This window comes from Phalacrocorax carbo, chromosome 5, assembly GCF_963921805.1.
Source record: "Phalacrocorax carbo chromosome 5, bPhaCar2.1, whole genome shotgun sequence".
Taxonomy (NCBI): Eukaryota; Metazoa; Chordata; class Aves; order Suliformes; family Phalacrocoracidae; genus Phalacrocorax; species Phalacrocorax carbo.
In genome coordinates, this window is record NC_087517.1 from 43,176,709 (window position 1) to 43,196,291 (window position 19,583).

Genomic DNA, 19,583 nt, shown 5'->3' on the forward strand with positions numbered 1-19,583 from the left:
GATCTCACTAGGAATGTCCAGCCTCCTTTTCCCTTGATTTGCTGAGGGTCCCAGAAGCAGAACCTGATCTTTCAGGGTCCAATTGAGTCTTTAACAAAGCTATCTTTTCTCCTCAAAGTTTATTCAGGTGCTTGACTTAAACAGGTGTTGGTAAAGACAAAGAAAAAAGCATAAGTTTTAATCAGTTTAAGAAAAATAATTTCCTCTCTCAGCTGCGCAGGTTTGGCTGAATGTCCCTTCTGACATTGTAAGTGTAGCCACTCAGCAATTTTTTTTAAATGGATGATTTCAACCTTTCAGCATCACATTAAATACCAAAGTGAACCAATCCAGCTGATAACGAAGCAATTTGATCAGGAGGTACCACCCCATCACTGCAAAAAAATTTAAAAGTGAGGCATTGGCTTTCTGTGCCCACTCCATTTGTGGCCAGGCAACCTGGGCCCCCCTGCTCAGCTGCTGTGGTCTATCAGGGATGTCCAGAGCAGAGGCAACAGGCAACTAAAGTACCTGGACACACAAGTAAACTTAAACTTCAACACGTGGAGGTAAAGCTGTCAGAGTTAGGGTGCCTCGTTTTCCAAACATATCATGTTTTCCTAGGAACATTGTCATGCTTCACAAAACATTGTTATATTTAGTAAACAAACATTTTCCCCCCAATAACTAATTCTGTCAGGTTTCTCTTTGCCTACTTGGCAAAAAGTTCAGCGGTCACCCAGGGGGTTCTCCAGGGCAATACCTGTTCTTCCATTTAAATACATAAAAGAAAGACACAAAGAACCAGCTCACTTCTTGGTTGATATCCAAGGGATCCTCACCAGGTACCACCCTCCTGTGAAGACACTAAACCCTGAAAATATTAAACATCACCATCAACCTCCACAGAGCATGAGCCACAGCTCTCCTTGGGCTATGGGTTAGTCCCATATTCTTCAAACAAAAAGCAATAAGCAGGCTGGGAGACTATATTTTCTCCTGCTGCTGTGGGAACGTCAGTGGTGTCTAAAGACACACAGAGAACATGGAGAACACTGTTAGGAAAGAACTTAAAAAGTTAAAATGCGGTTAAAAAAAGATGGTGGCTATGATTTTTGAGCAGTGTTTCCAAGAAAGGGAAAACAAGTGATAGGCATTTGTTTTTTCCATCAAGGTATAGGAGAACAGCTGCAATTTGGCTCATGACTAGCTCCATGGCCTTTCAGGCAGAAGGTGGAGCTCCCTGTTTTAAGTAGATTAGTATTAGGGAGGTTTAGCCTAATTGCTTCTGTTGGCTCAGCATTGACAGTGACCCAACCAGTAGAGCTCTTCCTTTCTGGTACAGGAAACCAAGGTTCCATCTCTAGGATCCCACTACCAGGTTGACGTGGAGTGGAAACTCTTCAAAGGCAGGGCTTTTCACCACTGGGAACCATGACAAATGACTTGTCACTCAGCAAAGACCCATCCATCCCATCAACAAGTACTACTAATGAGCTGTCCAGTCTACCTTAACCAAAAAACATACAAGATACATGGCCTCAATTATGGCTTAAACCTTGGAAGAAGTGATTGAAGAATTATAGTGCTGTGGGATGAAAAATAAGGATAGATGTTGCCATTTCTATCTGAGCAAAGGAGGGAACCAGGGTTTGCAAACTATGAAGAGTTCAGCTATCAACCAAAGCCGAGGTAAAGTTCAGAGCTGGCCAAAGAGACTACAAATAGTTTATTTTAACTGACCCCATCCTCTTCCTCTTTATAATTCAGTTTTTCTCACTTTAGAAATCTTAGTAAGTTTCCCCTTGTTTTGCCCTGGCATTCAAAATTGTGATTTTTTCCAAATCCAATTCCAAAAACCCCAGTGGCTCCCACACAGCTGTTCCTGGAGCTGTGCTGGGGTCACCAGCACATGCACCCAGCTCCTAGGAGGGGTTTGCCTTCCCCTGGCAAAGTTATCTCATAGCTATCTGTGTCCAACTTCATCATTTTGCCTTCCTCTTTACTCAACATCTAAACTGCAAGATGCCGTACCTTTGTGGTTAAAGCCTAGAGGTAGCCTCAAGAGTTAAAACTTAGTTGGCTATGGTTCAGGGCAATGAATCCCTCCTTGCTGTGTGCATATCTATCAAGCGATACACCCAGGCAAACAAAGCTGCTTCTGGATCTGTCTTTGCACTCATCATATAATTTTTCAGGTTGTGTCTGTACAGTTAGGAGGCATTTCTATGGCCAGCAACAAATAAACATGTCACCAGTGTCATGCGTCCACCTGACATAGCCTTCAAAGTTATTTAATTTGGGGGAAATGAGGAAAGCTGATTTGTAACATGCTTTGAGGAAGATTATGCGTACCCACAGGGAAAACCATTTATTTCAATAGCAGTATAGCTTCCCAGGGCTTTGCTTTCCAGTACCTCGTTGCTATCTTTTCACCTGACAAAATAGTTAACTACAAGGCTGATTCAACTCTCTAGGGTCCTGGTTAATCCTCAAAAATAATGAAATGCAGGAATACAAGCAAGAGTACTTTGGATTTTCTCTTGATGGGCTTTTAAGCCATGTGAATTCAGAGTAACTATGGACTTCAAGACGTGTAAAAAGAGTAATTGCACCACAGACTACTGTGCCCAGGAAAACACCACTACAGTCTGCAGCTGGATCCAAAACAGGAGATGGACAAAGGAGCATGGTGTTTGCAAAGGCAACCTGTGCTCAGCAGGAACAATTTTCACCTCAGGTTTCTGATGACTCCTTCAGAGTGGGGTGGAAGGCAACTAAGACAAGTGAGTTACAAGCCTTAAATCTGCTTTATAGGATCAGTGCCTTCCCTTATATTGTTTCTGGGGCTTCACATATTAAAGATGACAGCAAAGCACTGGCCTGAGGCGATTAACTTCTGCAGATCTGTTTTGTAATCCACAGGGAGAGGATCCACCATGGAGACCCAGAAAGGACAGTCCCTCTCTCCACAGCCAGACAGGGAGATGAGGTCAGTCTCACTAGCTTCAGCCTAGCCAAATCCTTCCCAGATCACAGACTGGTTCACTTTAACAGTGCAAGTGCTAAGTTTTATCTCAGAAACGAGCCCTGGCTCGTCAGTCAAAGCAGTCCTCCATCTTCTGGAGACGGAGAAGCTGTCAAGCAATGCCAAAAACTGGAAGCCAAACTTGATGTTGTTTTGAATATACCTGCCTTGAAGTGTGTGTTGCTGTCCAAAAATTGAAGAATTGAAGGGCCTGACCCTTACCAACAGTGCCCAAATTCTGTTGGAACAGCCAGGCTAGTTTTGGATTCTCCTTGACATTGGTGGGAAGCCCTTCCTCCCCAGCTTAATGTGGCTGGAGATGGGGGAGTAAAAGACAAGAAGAAAAAACACTTCACATGTTTTGATTTTCCAGTTCGTGAAACAGTATTTTCATTTTTCCCAGGCCAGGTCTTAAGCTACAGTTACTACTGCTGCAGCCACAATTAATATTGCACCTTCCAAAGAGAGGAAAAAAAAAATCTGTCTTCCCTATGGATTCCCAGGGAGACATTCCACTCCAGTCTGCAATTTGTGGTGGCCTCGGGTAAATGATCTAAAATAGAACTGTTATTTTTAGAATCATGATAGCTACTACTTTTTACCCCTCCAAATGCCAGTTGTTGTTCTTGCTTCGCACTATCATTAAAAATAGAATCCACAATTGCAATGCCACTGCCTTTTGGTTTCGTCCCACAGCAGGACACACACTATCTTCCCAACTCTACTGACATGAGAAGTTACACGGACTTTGAATCTTCCCAGCAATCAATGATCAGACCTGAAACACTGCACCTCACATTCAAGGCAGAGCCATGTCTGGTCTATGTTATCCTTGTCCTACTGACAACAGAGCTTTGACAATCAGGAGATGTGAACTGGTCCTCCAGCAGCTTAATGCTTGAGACCCCAATCCAAAAGATGTGGAAGCCAATGAAAATCTCTCTTCTTGTTTTGGAGGGGGTTCAGATCAGAAAATCAGGTCTGTATTTAACATTTATGTAACTTTAAACACCTGCCTATGTCCCACAGATATTAGTGGGACTCTGATGTACCTCTCTGCTCCAAAGCATGCTCCAGTGCTTGGCAGAATCAGGGCCTTGGGTAGAAAAGCTGTGAATTACAGTGCATTTTAACAATCTGACTCACCATAGTATTTTTTGAAAACTAATTATGGTTTGCATTTGTCATTATTACACTGCAGATAGTTTGTTCTGACGTTACACACAGCAAATAAAGCAAGTTCTGGAAAAATGGTCCTTGCAATTCACACCTTGCTTGGTCAAATGCTGAATGGAGCTACCAGCTTTGTAAAGAAGATGGACAAAGGGCCTACTGGGCTTTCTCAGGGGAAAGAGATGTACAGTGGGAAAACCTCTAAGTCCTTCCCTTCTCTCTTTCCTATCATTTTCCTGTAAAGTCTTCCCTAAAAAGGTTTATATTTCCCACCTCCCTAAGCACAAAGCTGAAGAAGCCAGATGGAGCCATCAGGCCATGCACGGGTTGAAGCTGCCACCTTGCTCCCCACAGGACAGGCACTGGCACAGCCAGCCGACCAGGAAACGCCTTTGCAAACCAAAAGCATGCCTTGACCTTGACTGCATTTATTGGCAGGGTTCGTAAGCAACAGGTCTCACTGCCCCCAGGTCAGCCTCTTTGCTTGTGTCTGTTGCTCTGACGGTTTATAACTGAGGAAGCAGAAAGGAAGAGTGGGCACATCAGCTGGTAACAGTTCAGAAACAGATGTACATTCCTGCACAAAACTCCGACGTTAGTGTATCCAATTACTTTGAAACTGTGCTCTGCTCCAACTGTCTTATCCCTAAAGCCTCGCTCTCTTTACCTCCTGCCTCTTATCTGCACTGCTTACTTGCCGCTCCTTTGCTTTTGATTATAAACTTGTCACTGCAGAGTGAACGCTTTGGGAAACATCTGCCTGCCACGTCTGGCCACTGCTGCAGTGCAGCTCAAGGAATAAGGAAACAAAGCCCCCAAAGCAGAAGTGCAAGGCGAAATGTGAGTGCCTTTGCAAAGACAGCATGTGGAAGATGCACACACTAGATCACATCTAGTGGCTGCTGCACAAAAGCATTATGGAGTTATCCCCTAAGTCACACTGAAGGCAAGGGAGGGTGGGGGAAAATCATCTTTCCTACACCTGGCTACAGTAGAGGTCATTCAATGCTGGATACAATTTGCAACAGGGTAATTTCTGAAAGGAGAGATGATTCTTTTCTCTATAGTAGTACATAGCGAGGAGGGAGATGGCATTATGCACAGCAACATGTTTCTTTCTTCAGTTTGTTCCAAAAATTTGTGTCCTTAGCAGCCCACCGAACAGAGGGGAGCCTGAAGAACAGTCTAATCATGTTGAAATGCTATGATAATCTTTACTACCAAGACACCCAACCTTTCTCTGTTTCCTACTCCGGGCAGAGGAAAAAGTGGCAGGAGGCAGAAATCCAAACCCTCTCCTCTGCAGAGTGAAAGGGCTGAAAGGTGAGTTGCTGGCCAAGCCCTGCCAGGGGACAACTGGACCACAGGCTTCCTACAAGGAATAAGCACTGCCACCAAAGCTCAGTCTGTGTTCATTTTTTTCCTCTAATTCAGAAATTTTAGGAGCCTGGCAATGGTAGTGGAACAGCAGCAGCATCATAGTAGTTGTTGCATTTAAACACGGCATTAAACTTTCCCCAAAACTACTTTTTATATCACCATTTTTCTTTTGTAACCTCTTTCCCACCCTGCTGGGGTAGCAGATAGGATGCATCCACCCCATCCTCCTTGGCCAGCAGTACCTTCGTACCACATAGGTCCCCAACAAACCTCTCGTACTCCCTCACACCACATTTCACCCAGGTCTGTGCACATGTAGACAGTGCCTTTGGTCCATTCCAATGGAAGATATTTGTGGTATTGTTAACATCATACTTAGCTGTAGCACTAAGTACTTCTAGGGGACTCAGCAGCCGTAAAGAGTACACATATACACAGCAGATCTGGATCAATACTTATTGGAGCAATACTCATTGGAGCCAGGCTTATAGACTTCATAATTATGACACGGCCAGGTTTCACCATAAATTATCCCTAATGAAGCCTGCCCAATATTAAAAAGCTTTGCACATTTAGAGGTTATGCACAGCAACAGCCCCCTTAAGGAGAAATCCTGCCTCACTTTGCCATGCAAACACTCCTTTGGGTTTGTTTGCAGAAGCCAGGGTGGGCTGTTCATTTATTTAATATAGCCATGGCATGTGGAGGAGCAAGGGGGTGCTCTGCCGTGGGAGTCCTCTCCTGCTCTGCACCATGCAGCGCAGAGAGGCATGGCTGAGAGCATGAGGAGCAGCAGCCTCTCAGCTGGACCAGGACTACACCATACGGCCACATACTTTTGCCACCACAGCGCCAGTGTGATGCTCAGGAGCTGCACGTCTCCTGCTCCGCTTGTATGCAATGGGCCTGGTGGTATCACAAAGGCAAAAAGCCTGTATGAGCTGAGGATCTGGCATTTTGAGATACATCCTCACAGTCCACCCCCAAAACCCCTCTGTTCCCAACCCTTAGAAGGACCAAATCTCACTCACCAGGAAATCAAATCGTGGTTTTCGTGGTCATGGCAGGGCAAAACAGAAATGCAGAATAAGTATTAACACACATCAGCAGAGCAGGGGGAGAGGAGAGGCAGCAATGAGCAGCTCTGCTCAGTCTTGCAAGTTTGGGTCTGCTCTGCTTGCTCCTGGTGCTCTCAAACACAGACCAAAATGCAGCCCTGCTCCCTCCCCAAGCAGCCTTCTGCAGACACCTAGAGCACCTTTGGGCAACATGCACTGGGTTCTCAGCCCCACAGCCCAACTGCCCTCCCATGCTCCACACATACCTGCAAATCCACAGCAGCTTACCACCATAAACGCGGTGCAAGCATGTGGAGGACCCGGTGCTGTTAGCAGGGAACCTGTTTGCTGGGAAAACTGCGCTCTTTCCAGCTGGCGAGCAGAGCGCTCCTCCGGTCTTCAGTGATGGTTTCTCTTAATACTTGGAAATACAAACCAAATACCCCTTACGAGGGGTGTTTTGCTCTCCAAGGTGCAGTTTCACATCGGCACCACTATCGACAGCGGTTTATTTCACTTACAGGACAGCCTTTACTCAGGTTTCCCCAGTATAAATGTCTCTTGTCCTAACTCAGCAAAGGGTGGAATCTGCCTTCGGGTCTGTGGGGCTGGCAGACGCCATCCCAGCCCCCCGTACTCATAGACCTGCAGGTCACAGATGCAGAGCAATTGCCAACCCACAGCCCCAGCCGGCAGCTCTGAGCCCTTCTGGAAACCTGGCTTTGGGGTGCGAGCGGCAGAGGTACCTGTCCTATCCAACTCGCCAGGGTCTTAAATTGGATTAAAAATCTATTTGCAGAACTGCCTTGCTTTCCGACTTCTGTGCTGCACCTGAAAACCTTTCCTTTTGAAAGCAAACACAGGCTCTCCCCAGGGGCTGCCTGGGGAAGTCTTTCCACTATAAACATTACCTACCAGTAGTGGAGTCAGCCCCAGGCAAGCCAAAATTCCTTCTCCTACCAAGGAACACTTTCCAATCAAACCAGACATTAGTTTTTCCATTAATGAGTGTTGATACCTACTGGAAAACTTGCAAATAAATCCACTCCAAACTAATTCTTCTGATACAACTTCTACATTTTACAAGTTTCTTTTGTCTTATTTTTATTATTATAGTTTTATTTTGTTTTCCTGCTCTGTATTGAAAACATGATCTTTGCTGCTCAGGAATGCATCTGTTCCTGCAATTTGGGCTTTAACTGAAATCATAGGTCCAAATCTGATTTTGCTCTGCCTTAGCTCCACGGAAGCAAGCAGAGTTTTCCCACATTTTCCCTGGTGTGATGGAGAGGAAAAATAGATCCCTTGTCTTCTGTTTGATACATCAGAAACCCTGGAGCTGCTACCACAATTTTTATATGCTGGGATACCATGATTTCAACAGCAGGATATTCTAGAGGAAAAGACATCCTCCTACCTACCTCGGCTCTTGCTTCCCCAAAAAATACTGTTTGATATTTAACGGGGGAAAAAACAGCAGGCAGATGGGCTGCGTGGCCAGCATCGCCTCTCCGGGATATTCTCCGTGGGGTTTTCTACAAACTATTAGCTGCTTTCCAGATGATGATATTTTGGGCTCTGCTTGGTTAGTCCAGGAGGGTCTTTCCATGTACCCCATAAGTAGGGGGCTTGGAGGGTCTACTCCCAGCTGTCCTCAAACGTTCCCCCTTCCCACAGCTCAGCATGCCCAGGGGACTTCTGCCGCCCCAAGGTTCACCCTCTGGGACCAGGAGGCACATCCCCACTTCATCTCCACAGGGCAGGGAGTTTGGGGAGAAGGGTGCTGCAAGGGCAGCTTGCAAAGGGGCAGCAGGGGGTTTGTAAGACCCCCAGCACCAGGCAGTGCAAAATAGGGCACCGTTTTACAAAAATGGGGCACCTTCTGGGCAAGCAAGTGCTTGCATGCCCTGCACCCCAGTTCAGGCAAGGTACCGCTGCAGCCGAGCTGGAGGGCTGGGAGCGGGACCCTCAGCAGCATGGTCTGAGCAGCAGCCTGCAAGCACTCAGCAAGCAGACCAGCACCCCAAAAACCTTGGCAGGGGGGTTAACCTGAAGGGGTTGCTGCAAATTCAGCATCTATGGGGGGGTGGTGGCGGGGTGGTGGTGCTTGCCAGCTATCTTTTATTCGAGGTGCATTCCCAAGATTTTAGTTAAGTGTAACATAAAACTGTGAAAGTTTAGCAGGGGAAAAGCTTTCCTCCCACTGACCTGGCTGGCCAATCAGAAGGGAGCCCCGCACCTCCCTCACTTCTGACAACTATTTAGCAACTGAGCTCAGCTAAAGTTTCCAAAAAGTTAGAATAACTTCCTCTCTCCAAGACCTCAATTTTTTGCACAACCCCAGTCCTTGAAATAAGAGCCCTTCAAGCAACCTGGAAAACGTTTGGTCAGCAAAAAAAAAAAAAAACACCCTCCTGTTTTTCCAAAGGATCTGTCTCAGGAATTTAAAGCACATTTAAGACACACGCACACTCACATAACATAAGGAGGGGGGGAAAGTCTCTTCCCCTCCCCTTCGTGCAGAAAGCATGGAAGAAAGCTCCAGTTCTCCTGTTTCCCCTGTGGATAGCTTGGGGACCAGTGAAGAGGAGCTGGAAAGGCAGCCAAAGAGATTTGGCAGGAAGAGAAGATACAGTAAGAAGTCCAGCGAAGATGGCAGCCCCAACCCAGGGAAGAGGGGGAAAAAGTCCAGTCCCAGCTCCCAATCTTATGAAGAACTGCAGAGCCAGAGGATCCTGGCCAATGTCAGAGAGAGGCAGAGGACTCAGTCGCTCAATGAAGCTTTTGCTGCCTTGAGGAAAATCATCCCCACTTTGCCCTCTGACAAACTCAGTAAAATCCAGACCCTCAAGCTGGCGGCACGGTATATAGACTTCCTCTACCAGGTGCTACAGAGCGACGAGATGGACAGTAAGATGACGAGCTGCAGTTACGTGGCTCACGAGAGGCTGAGTTATGCCTTCTCTGTATGGAGGATGGAGGGAGCATGGTCCATGTCGGCCTCCCACTAGCCACCGCCTGGGCCAGGCGAGCCCAGCTGCCAAAGGGGTAGGTACTGATTTCTCTTCTCCTGGATGATGCTCCGCGTCCATCTGGCTGCAGGACGGGGTGCCCATGGCTCCCTTTGCTAGCCTGGCTTTGCCGTGGGGCTAGGTCCTACCTAGGGAATGGTGGCACAGCTCAGTGGGGCACGGGGATGCTGCTGGGCAAGGGGTTTGGGGCCACCAAGCTGGAGGCGAGAGGGGCAGTATAGATGTGTCCAGCCCCCTCCCGCTCCCCTGCGCCTGCAAAAATTCAAAAAAAGAAACTTCCAGGCAGCCAAAAATGAGATATGCCTCATTTTAAAAAAAAAAAATCAGCATGTTTCCGCTCTGCATGATGGAGGAACCGAGACGGGACCGGTGTTGAGAGTTGGTTGATGAGGGATGGGGGGGAAACCATTGCTGCATGAGATCTGCCAGAAAGCACTGCTTCGGGGAATGGTTTGAGAGGAAAAGGCAATCAGCACAACAGGATCTGAAACAGCTGCCGCCTGTGCCCGAAAAATCCCATGCTGAGCCAGTGGTCCCAGGGTAGCCGCATCTTCTCCTGGCTGGGGTGGGACCAGGGGGTCTGCAGGACCCAAGCAGGGTTCAGCAACAAGTTTGCACTCAGTTGCGCTTCTCTTAAAAGAAACAAGCAGCAGATGTCTGCTACAGCACCGGGCTGTGCCCCTTCCCCCTCACACAACAAAAAGCAAACAAAGATAGAAGAAACTTTGCCAAATTTTTGTATTTGTTCAGTTTCCCTTCCCCAAAATGCCAGTAAAGCAGAGGCTAGTGCTAGATGTAGTTTCTTATTTACTCTCATCACTAAAACCTTCCTCATAATTTTCCATTAGCAGAAAACTACTTCCTCTTAAACTGCCTTTTGTAATATTTGGGGAGGGAGAAATAAACATTAAGAACAGAGGGGGAAAAAAGGCCCTTAATAACACCCTCATCTCAAACTAATTAAGCAGAGCAGCTCTGCATTGTGTCAGCAGGAGTTTGCATACGGCCAGTCGCTCTCTGGGGCTTGATACATAAAGCAGAGCCTGCGAACCCAGCAAACATTCAAAAGGGAAATTTGTGCCCCCCCATAACAGCGCAAATGATGTAAAATGAAACAACTTCATCATGCAGAGAGTCGGCTCCTTAAAGATGAAAAGAAAGTTTACCCCAGCCTGTTGGCCAGGCTTTTTTAAAGAGATGGATTTATCTTTGTTTTAGCAGCAATTAATAGCTTATTTAAAGAAAAAACAATCTTGATGCAACTACACCACTTCATCTGAAAAAGCCAAAAAGTGTTCAAGCAGGGCTTATTTGTGGTGTAAAATGTGGACTTAAAACAATTTTAGAAACCGCTTCAAGTAAACACTTTATTTGCACCCTGAAATGGTTCGCATTTTGGTGCTGCAATTTGGCTTTCCACACACTCTTCTAGAGAGCCCCCAAAGTGTCAGGCTGTTTAAAAATTGGTTACTCTGTCCATTGCACAAGCTGCCCATTTAGTTTTGTTTAAATAGGAAATGCTGTTGTCGTGGGTTTTACGGCTATTACTGGTGTTACTATTTTTTACATGCTGTGCCCTAATTTCAACTGCAAAAAGCCAAAATCGAGTCACTTTTAAAAAGGATAAACCCTCTGTTTATAAAATGGAGTGTCTTTTCCCATGCTAATTTAGCCTAAAAGCTGCAGCAAATAGATTAAAAAACCCCACATGCAAAAACCTAGGCTTCTTGTCAAAAACAGATGTAAGATGTCCTGAACACATTTTTCTTCAGCAGTTTAGATTGGCTGAATAGCAAAGTGCTGGGATGGAACAATGCATTTGTTCTGTTGTTTCCCAAACGATGTGCTGCCATTAGCCAATGATAGTTTTAAGACTCTTATCTAATATACAACCGTTCCTCTCTATCACACAGTACTTCAGCAACAAAACCTGCCTTTTTTTTGACCATATTAACAATTCAACCAACAGTGATTTTTAATAAGCGTTGCTCTGACAGGGCAGATTTTAGATGTAGATGCTCAGATTGTCCCTATCTAAATGAAATTGTGAGCAATATTTCAGACTGCACAAAAACCCATGATGCAAAGCCAAACCCTGACATGTTTTCAGTTTGCTTCAGAGTGAATTGGTATTTGGCATCTTTGCCACAACCCGACTTCCAGCCTGGTGGTTAGAAGTGGCTTTATATTCTGTGTTTGCAACCGCTATAGAGGAAGGTCACCTTTCCCCAAGCCCCTGGACTTTCCCCCTTTGCCTCTCCTTTTTATGCCTGTGTGTGCGCACACGCGTGCGGTTTAACTGTTGAAAACATTGTTGACAAATGGCCTGGTGCGGTGCGGTGTCGAATTCTATCATTTATGGCGACAAAAATTACATCTGCCAGCAAAAAAAACCCTACAAGATCCTCGAGAAACCCTCTAAAATGGGCAAACTTTGCTGGGTGGTGTGTCACAGACTTCTGCATGGGTATGTCCCGGCCAGAGGAGTTTTTATGCATAACAGGGGAGCAGCCTGTGCAGTCTTGATGGCAAAAAAAAACCCTTAAGAAATAAGTACCTGAATCTGGGATCAGTTCCTGCCTTCCTAGGGAGTAGCGAGCACTGCAAGTGTTGGGTGAGAATGAAGGGCTGAGCTCCGTTTGCGGCAATCCAGCCCAGCCATCCTCCCTTTTCCCTGGGTTTTGGGAAGAGATAGGCAAGGAAAGGTTTCCTCCTTGGAGGATGAAAAAAAGAAAATCAGAAGAGGGTTTTTTTATTAGAAAGCCAGAGCCTTGGAAAGTAGTAAAATGCCACCTGGTCTTTGCAGATGCCAGCGGGTCGCTGATGCTCGGTCCTCTGGCCACAAGAGATTTTCCTGTGTGCTCTGTGTAATTGCAGACAACTTACTCCAGTAGTGTCAAGAGAAGCAGGCACAGCTTTGTATTTCAATTAACGCAATATGACATTTCAGACATGTGAAGCCGAGCCTTCCTCACTCAAAATCTCCCCATCCTCATTGCCAGCACCTGTGCCCCTTCCCTTGCAGCCACCTTTCTCTTTTCTCTTCAAGATGTTCAAGATGCTATAAACTGCAAAAAAAGTGTTTCCTTTTATTCCATTTAGTAGGAAAAAATACTGTCCAACTGGGGTGGCAGGGGCAAAGTGTAAAGGACAATGTAACCCTAACCCTTGTCCCAGTAAGACCCGTCTGCCAGCAGCCTCCTCCTTCCCACCCGCCGCAGCAGGGCTTGGGATGAGCCCTTTTCCTCCTCTGGGCTGGAACTGGGACTAACAACACCTTTCCCATCTTTTTTGTGCTGGGGAAGCCATATACATGTGCATGTGGTATGCAGCCCTTTTACTAGTGCCCCTTCAGAATTTCAGGGCTGTTTCCAGTATAAAATGCTAGCATCCCATTTCATTTTGTCCTTAAAGAAGCAAACAGATGTTATCTCTGCTGGCCCTGGGAACAACCTAATTCTATAGTTTATGAGAGCAGTACAGTTAACTGGGGATGTTGTGACACTGGAACTAAGCCCTTTTTGTCCCAAAAGCCCTTTTTTAATACGCATCCTTAGAAAAATGTAAATATGTTTCCTTGACAGGAAGGATTGTAAAGTTTGGTATTTACATTAATAGGCTTGTAGCGGGGGATTTTCATCTTAGTATGTTTAAAAGCCCAGCAAAATGCATTTCGGATCTTCTGTTTACGTTCATGTCTCTTCTTGGGAAAGAACAAATCTGTTACACAGTGGACACCAAATATATTGCAGTCAGCCAGAAAACACTCAGGCTTAGAGACCTTTGAAAGAGGGTGCAAGGAAAACGCTCCAGAGAAGGAGACATGCAGAAGACAAATCTGCCATGGGCTAGATGCATATAAACTAGTTACCAATCATAAATAGAGACACACATGGTGGAGGGAAAGTGTTGGATCAAAACTGAAGGACTGCTTAGAAGAGCGGCAAAAGCATGTTATTACTTAGTCTTCTGGATCCAGGGCTGCAGTAAAAGCCTTACTGGGAAAGATGCGCATTGAAGGGTCATTAAGGGAACAGTTAAAGCATACATTTTAGCTAAGTAGACCTAATTTGTCTTCAAATTAGTCATCCTCACACCAGTCATCTGTGCAGAGTAGCTCTAATCTTAAGAGTATATGAAGCATCCTCATTAAAACAAAAGGGAAGGACCGAAATGCTGCTTCTTTGCAACCTCCCTTCACATTCCTTCCTTCAGTACTTTTTGGGGCTTATTTCATGGAGTTATAGGTAGCAGTGATAAATTAGCCTTAGAGATCACAGCAGCCTCTTACAGAGCTGGGACAGATCCTGTAACCAATGCTGAAATATCTTTTGGGGACATTTCTTATCACTCTTTCCCCCTAGCAATATAATTATTTTTATAGCTATAGCTCTAAGAATCATTTCCATGTGGTTCAGCACGACTTTGAAATCTCCGAGCCTGAAATCTCCAAAATTTATGTCTTGCTGTAGAGCCGTAGGAATAGTTTGATGAGGCCATGAACATGTAAGGGAACACCACCACAACCCTGAGCACAAAGCAAGCTCGACATGTAATCAGGGAATTACAGCTGCTGGTTGGGGAAAGCACACATTTCGGGTAGCTTCTCCCTCCCACTCCAGTCTTTGCAGAAGATTAGGAAAGGAAAAAGCTGATTAAAATGAAGTCCTGTGCCACAAAAAACATGCTGAGCCATATCTTCAGTTGTCTCTGAACAACCTTGCTGCTCCTTTCTAGCTGCCAATCCCATCAGACATCTCAGTGAGCTGCTCTATGTGACTTGGGAAGTGCTGTACACCATCACTAATGATTACTACTTAGGCAAATTTGGAAGTGAGGAAAAACAAGAAGTCCTCCAGCTAGATATTAGCAGCCTCAGGCTAATTAATAATTAGTTCAAGAATTAAAACAGTAGAAATATTTGCCAGTGAAAAAAACACTAGACACACTAACATTTAATTAGATTTGTAGTTGTAGAAGATGACCACTTAGCAACAACCACTAATCATACACAAATTACAAATTAACTCAGCCAGCCAATAAATCAAAGCAAGGCAGCTTTTACCCTCATATCCATCTCTTTAACCACTTCCACGCCAGACCTGGCTGACAGCAGCCATTCCACCCAGCCCATGGCAGGGCACAGCAACAGTGCCATCAGGGCCAGCTTTTGCAATGCCCTTGTCCCTGCAAGGGGAGGCAGTTAAGCAGCAAAGAGGCTCTTCTCCAGCAAGCAGCCCCTTAGCTGGGCTCTGTTAGGCTCTACTTAACATCCCTGGCACTGCTAGCACTTATATTTTCTCTCTGTACATGTGGACAAGCATGCAAGGCAGGGGATCAGAGCTCTGGCAGCTCTATGGGATGTGCTTCTCCTGCATTAAAGAAGGGCTTTCTTTGGGGGTTGACTGTTAGAGGATGTCTCTAACTTTTTTCATGATCTGCCACCCTTAGAGTCCAAGGCTTTTGGCATTTAGCAGTAAGGGGAGTTTTCCCTTGGGAAGGAAAAAAAAAAATAATCAGCCTTTCTCCTCCTAATATCAGCCATCATATCATGGGATACAGCATCAGGAGCCTGGGGACAGGAGGGTGCAAACAGGACAGGGAGGGTTTTAGTATCACTCCCGTAACAGTTGCTTATTTAACATTTTTAAGTCCTATAGCTAACAGAGGGTTTCAAAGAGACCGTTAGGTCCCTGATCCCTCTGGACAGCCCTCCCAGACTTCTGAGCCTTTTAGGTGGAAAGGGTGTTTTGATCTGTTCCTCCAAACTGACCCCAGGAAAGGCAGCGCATATGCTTTCCCAAACCAGCAGCCAGTGAGTGTTTGTCAGAGCACAGGCTCTCATCCTGCCTGCAGGCAGTGTCTCCCCAGGAAGGGGGCAGCTGGGCACCCCTAGATCTCCCAGGCGTTTTGTTTGTGAGCCTTCACACCATTCAGGATTCTTTTTTTTTTGCTTCTGCATTTCAGCAAGGGATGAGTTAGGCAAACCCAGTCTCACACAGCTTGCAAAAGTGGTCAGACATCAAAAAGAAAATAACCCTTGTCCCCTGCACTGTACGGTGAGCTGGAAGTGAGCTATAGTCCCTCCTCTTCCATCTTCTCCTCTCCATCTTTTGACCACAGCTTGGAAAACAGAAAGAGAGGGGTGGGGGGTGGGAGGGAAGAGACAGATGTCTACTGGTTCAGCTCGATATATATTTACTGGAAGGGGTCCAGTAAGATTGTACTAGCTTTAATTGAATTCCTAATAAGAATTCCTAACTGAATGCCTTATTAACTGCCACTCCAAAGAAGAAACTCTACCGTTTCCTTAGAAGATATTAGACCTGCCAAATACATGCTTTAAAATGTATGAATTAGGTTCTGGATTAATTTAGCCACCAAAAATCCTCATGCAGTAATTTATGTGATTATACATTTGGTTTAAGCTGTTCTGGCCTCCTTTAAACATCATATGTTTATGCTTAAACATAAATAAACCTAATTGCACAGCTAAGAAATGCAGGGGGATCACGGCTGTACTGAAGCTCCTGTTAAAAAAGAAATCAGCTGATCCAGCTTGGAAAATTTGGTAGGGTGGGATGGAGCCACAGGAAGAGGCTTTCATGCAGAAAGCAGTATTTTGCATGGCTGGGGGAATTCCGACGCATCCGCATGCATTATCCCCAACATCAAGCTCCTTAATAAAATTAATCTGCCAGAGGGATCTCACACAGCCAAACATGCACATTTAGGACTGACCCTTATTGCATGTTTCATGTGCACCATGATGAAATCTTGCCGTGTAATATGGCTCATTAGAAGAAATTCCTGGCCATGAGGGGAAGCTCAGAAAATCACAGGGATGTTAGAATAAAAAACACAGCAAAAAATAAGGACAGACTCAGGAAAAAGGCAAACAGGCGTATGCTTCCCAGCACACAATTTGCCATTGGTAACATGGTGGTTTAGTTAAGAAAGTACTTCTCTCCCCCTGCAGAGAGCATGCCTAGGGAGCACTGCAGCACCTCAGCACCCCCGTGCCATCACCCCACAGATGCTGTCAGGAGTCTGCTAACCCCACAGCACAAAAAAACACACCCTGAATGTGGTCAGGGCAGAGAAGCAATGAAATGACATTTCATTGCCAAAAGGAAAGCGACGAAATGCAGAAACTGTGTTTTGTTGCTACTCCTCTGCATTTTGCCACTTTCCTTTCAACATCTAAACAGTCCTACCCCACTGCGCTTACTGCGCACCACTGCCAAGGGTGATATGCCTATATATATATATATTAAAAAATAGCACTTATAAGTGCTGCCCATTTCAAAAAAGCTACAAGTTCCTATTCGGGCCTTCAGAGCAAAGACTGAGGGAAAACAGTGCTGCAGGCTGAGCTATACATGCTGCAAGGCCCAGGAGGAGCCCCAGCATCCATGGGTGCTTGGTGATGCCACCCACACCAAGTACAGGGACAGAGCGGGGTATTGTCCTCACATTGCTGGATGTGAGCAATACACCCTCTTACCAGCATTGCTACAGGTACAGCGGGGCTCCCAGGAGAACTGCATCTGGGGCACAATCAAACCGTTAATCAAAGGAGTAAGATGGGGAAAACAGCTTCTTGCTGTGTCAAAACTGAGGCACTGCCTCTTTGCCCTCCCTTGCCCAGTTCCCAACAGGATGCCCAGCACCACCTCCATGCCACATACACTCCAAATTGCATCCCACAGGCACCTTTTGCCAACTATTCCCAAACACACAGGCAAGCCTGCCCAGCAGGTTGTGGCACACCAGCCAGTGAGTGCCAGAAATAGAGCCTGTGAGAGAATATCTGCATTGAACCAGAGAGTTTTCAGCTATGGCAGTAGCTCTGGGAATACCAGGTAATTACCACCTTCCCAGTAAGATGCTGGGGCATACCGGGATAAAAGCAGGCCAGACGGGAAAACAATGTCTTAAATCTATGCATACAACATATTGATGTGCATTTTTACACATTAGATAAGATTGCTGTTCTGCATCTGTTAAAGTTTATTATTTTGCTTGATGAGCTCAGGAAATTTCTGATAACATTGGGTCCTTTTTTGCTGCCTTTAATTGCAAGTGCAATGCTTCCGGCACAACCCTGCAATCTCTGCTTTCAAAGTTCTCTTCCAGCTTGGTGGGGGTTTACACACTGAACAATTTTGCAAGAGGTTTTTTATCCTTTGCCACTAGAAGGTCTGTTTAATAGATTCCTGTTATTACCAGCACTAAGTAATCTCTTTTGTACTGTATGGGCCTGAAGTGTTCGCTGTTGGAGGGGAGCTGGAGTGTGGCTGAGCATCTGCTTTCTCACCATCTTCCTCATAGAGAAGTGGTGAGCTTGCATTTGGTTTTGATGCAGAGAGGTGGTTCAGAGCACCAGGTTTTGAACTGTTCAAGCTGCAGTTTGTGCCACAAGAGCAAGGGAGATCAGGGCATCCCTTCCAGTGATCCCCTCAGAAATGGTGAAAACACACAACCTATCAATCACTATTCCTTGCGATAACACGCACAAAGGAGTTATTCAGCGCTGTTCTATATGTTCATGCCAGCGAAATTAGTGGTGAACAGTGCCATAAAAAGACCCTGTCACCCAAAATATAATTACAGGTACCCCCAGCCAATGATGCTGTGTGCCCAGAGGGCTGGGGGTACATGGTAGCATTTTCAGCTATGAATTGGGAGCTCAAAACACACCGATTTTCAGTAAGACTGAGTTAAATCCTAAAATTCTACTCGTAAGTGCTGTTGTTTTGTAAATCAGGCAATACTTTCACTCTCAGTGGGTGGCAAAAGGTAAATAGTTTTAAGTGGTTGAAGAGCTGAAGGGAAACAGACATGGCTTTGACAACTAGCTATTTCTTAGTCATTAATTATATCAGAATGAAAGAGAAATGGCTTTAAAAAGCAGTCTTCAAATGTATTTCCCTTTTCTGATACTGATTTCTCAAATATATTGTTATTGGCCCATTTTCTGCTGCAATTAGAAAGGTTTTTATAAGTACCACATAACATCTGAGCATGTGTGCATACAAGTCCCAAGTACATTTTAGATCTGCCCACTCATCCCTGCTCCTACAGAAAAGAAAACCTCCTGTTTATAGCATGTTCAGCACTATTTCCTGGTGCCGTAATTTCACCAGCCACGCAAATCGGTTATGATGTATCTTTGTTGTCTAGTGCCATTGTTCCTAATCTTTCATTTGAACACTACTACAAGAGCTCTTGCATAGCTTTAGCAACATCTGCATTACTTTAAAATACAAAACCTCTTTCTAGATAGGAAATGCATAGACTCCCCCCTCAAATTACTCATCCATTGCACTGATCAGTCTGCCCTTCAGCTCTTCTTTATTTCAGACACATGCAGCCAAAATATTTCAAAACAAGAAGCTTTTTGTTGTTTCTGCTGTGCCACGGCAGCAGACCCAGACTGACAAAGAAGCTTGGAGAACCCCAGAGGAGCAATTCCATGCAAGCTCTCCCATTGCATGCAAATATGCAGCTCATCTGTGCAATCTGCAGCACCCTATGCTGGGCAGCCCCAGTACAAGCCTGTCTTAACACTGTATCTTAAAGTCCTCCAAACTGCACCCTCCCCACGCAAAGGGTGTTTGCCCATGCTGTCCACACAACTGACTTGTCCCTTGGGGCTGGCAGAAGCCCCTGGTGCAGACAAGCTATAGGGCCCATGCAGCAATCCTGCATCCATGCAGGCAGCAAGCACAGGGCAGGCTCCTGGGGATGGGGTGGTGTCAATCATGCCCTGGAGATGGACACAGTCCTTCATGGGACAAGGCCAGCATAACCCAAATGTACTTTGGCCAACACCGCCATGGTGGATGCGAAGAGGGAGAGGAGGAGAGGAAAGCTTCCTGGACCTCTTGCAGGGAGCCCAGGCCAGGACTCAATGCCTAAATCTTTGCA

General features: G+C 45.7%; 1 protein-coding gene across 1 annotated transcript in view; it reads left to right on the top strand.

Annotated features, from left to right (window-relative positions):
* Positions 1-8,897: 8,897 nt before the first annotated feature.
* TWIST2 (twist family bHLH transcription factor 2) overlaps positions 8,898-19,583 on the top strand; it is a 38,970-nt gene continuing 28,284 nt past the window's right edge. Inside the window, exon 1 of the mRNA XM_064453328.1 lies at positions 8,898-9,666. Coding sequence (XP_064309398.1) covers positions 9,147-9,629 — 483 coding nt within the window. The 5' untranslated portion in view covers positions 8,898-9,146 and the 3' untranslated portion in view covers positions 9,630-9,666. The remainder of the gene's footprint in view (positions 9,667-19,583) is intronic.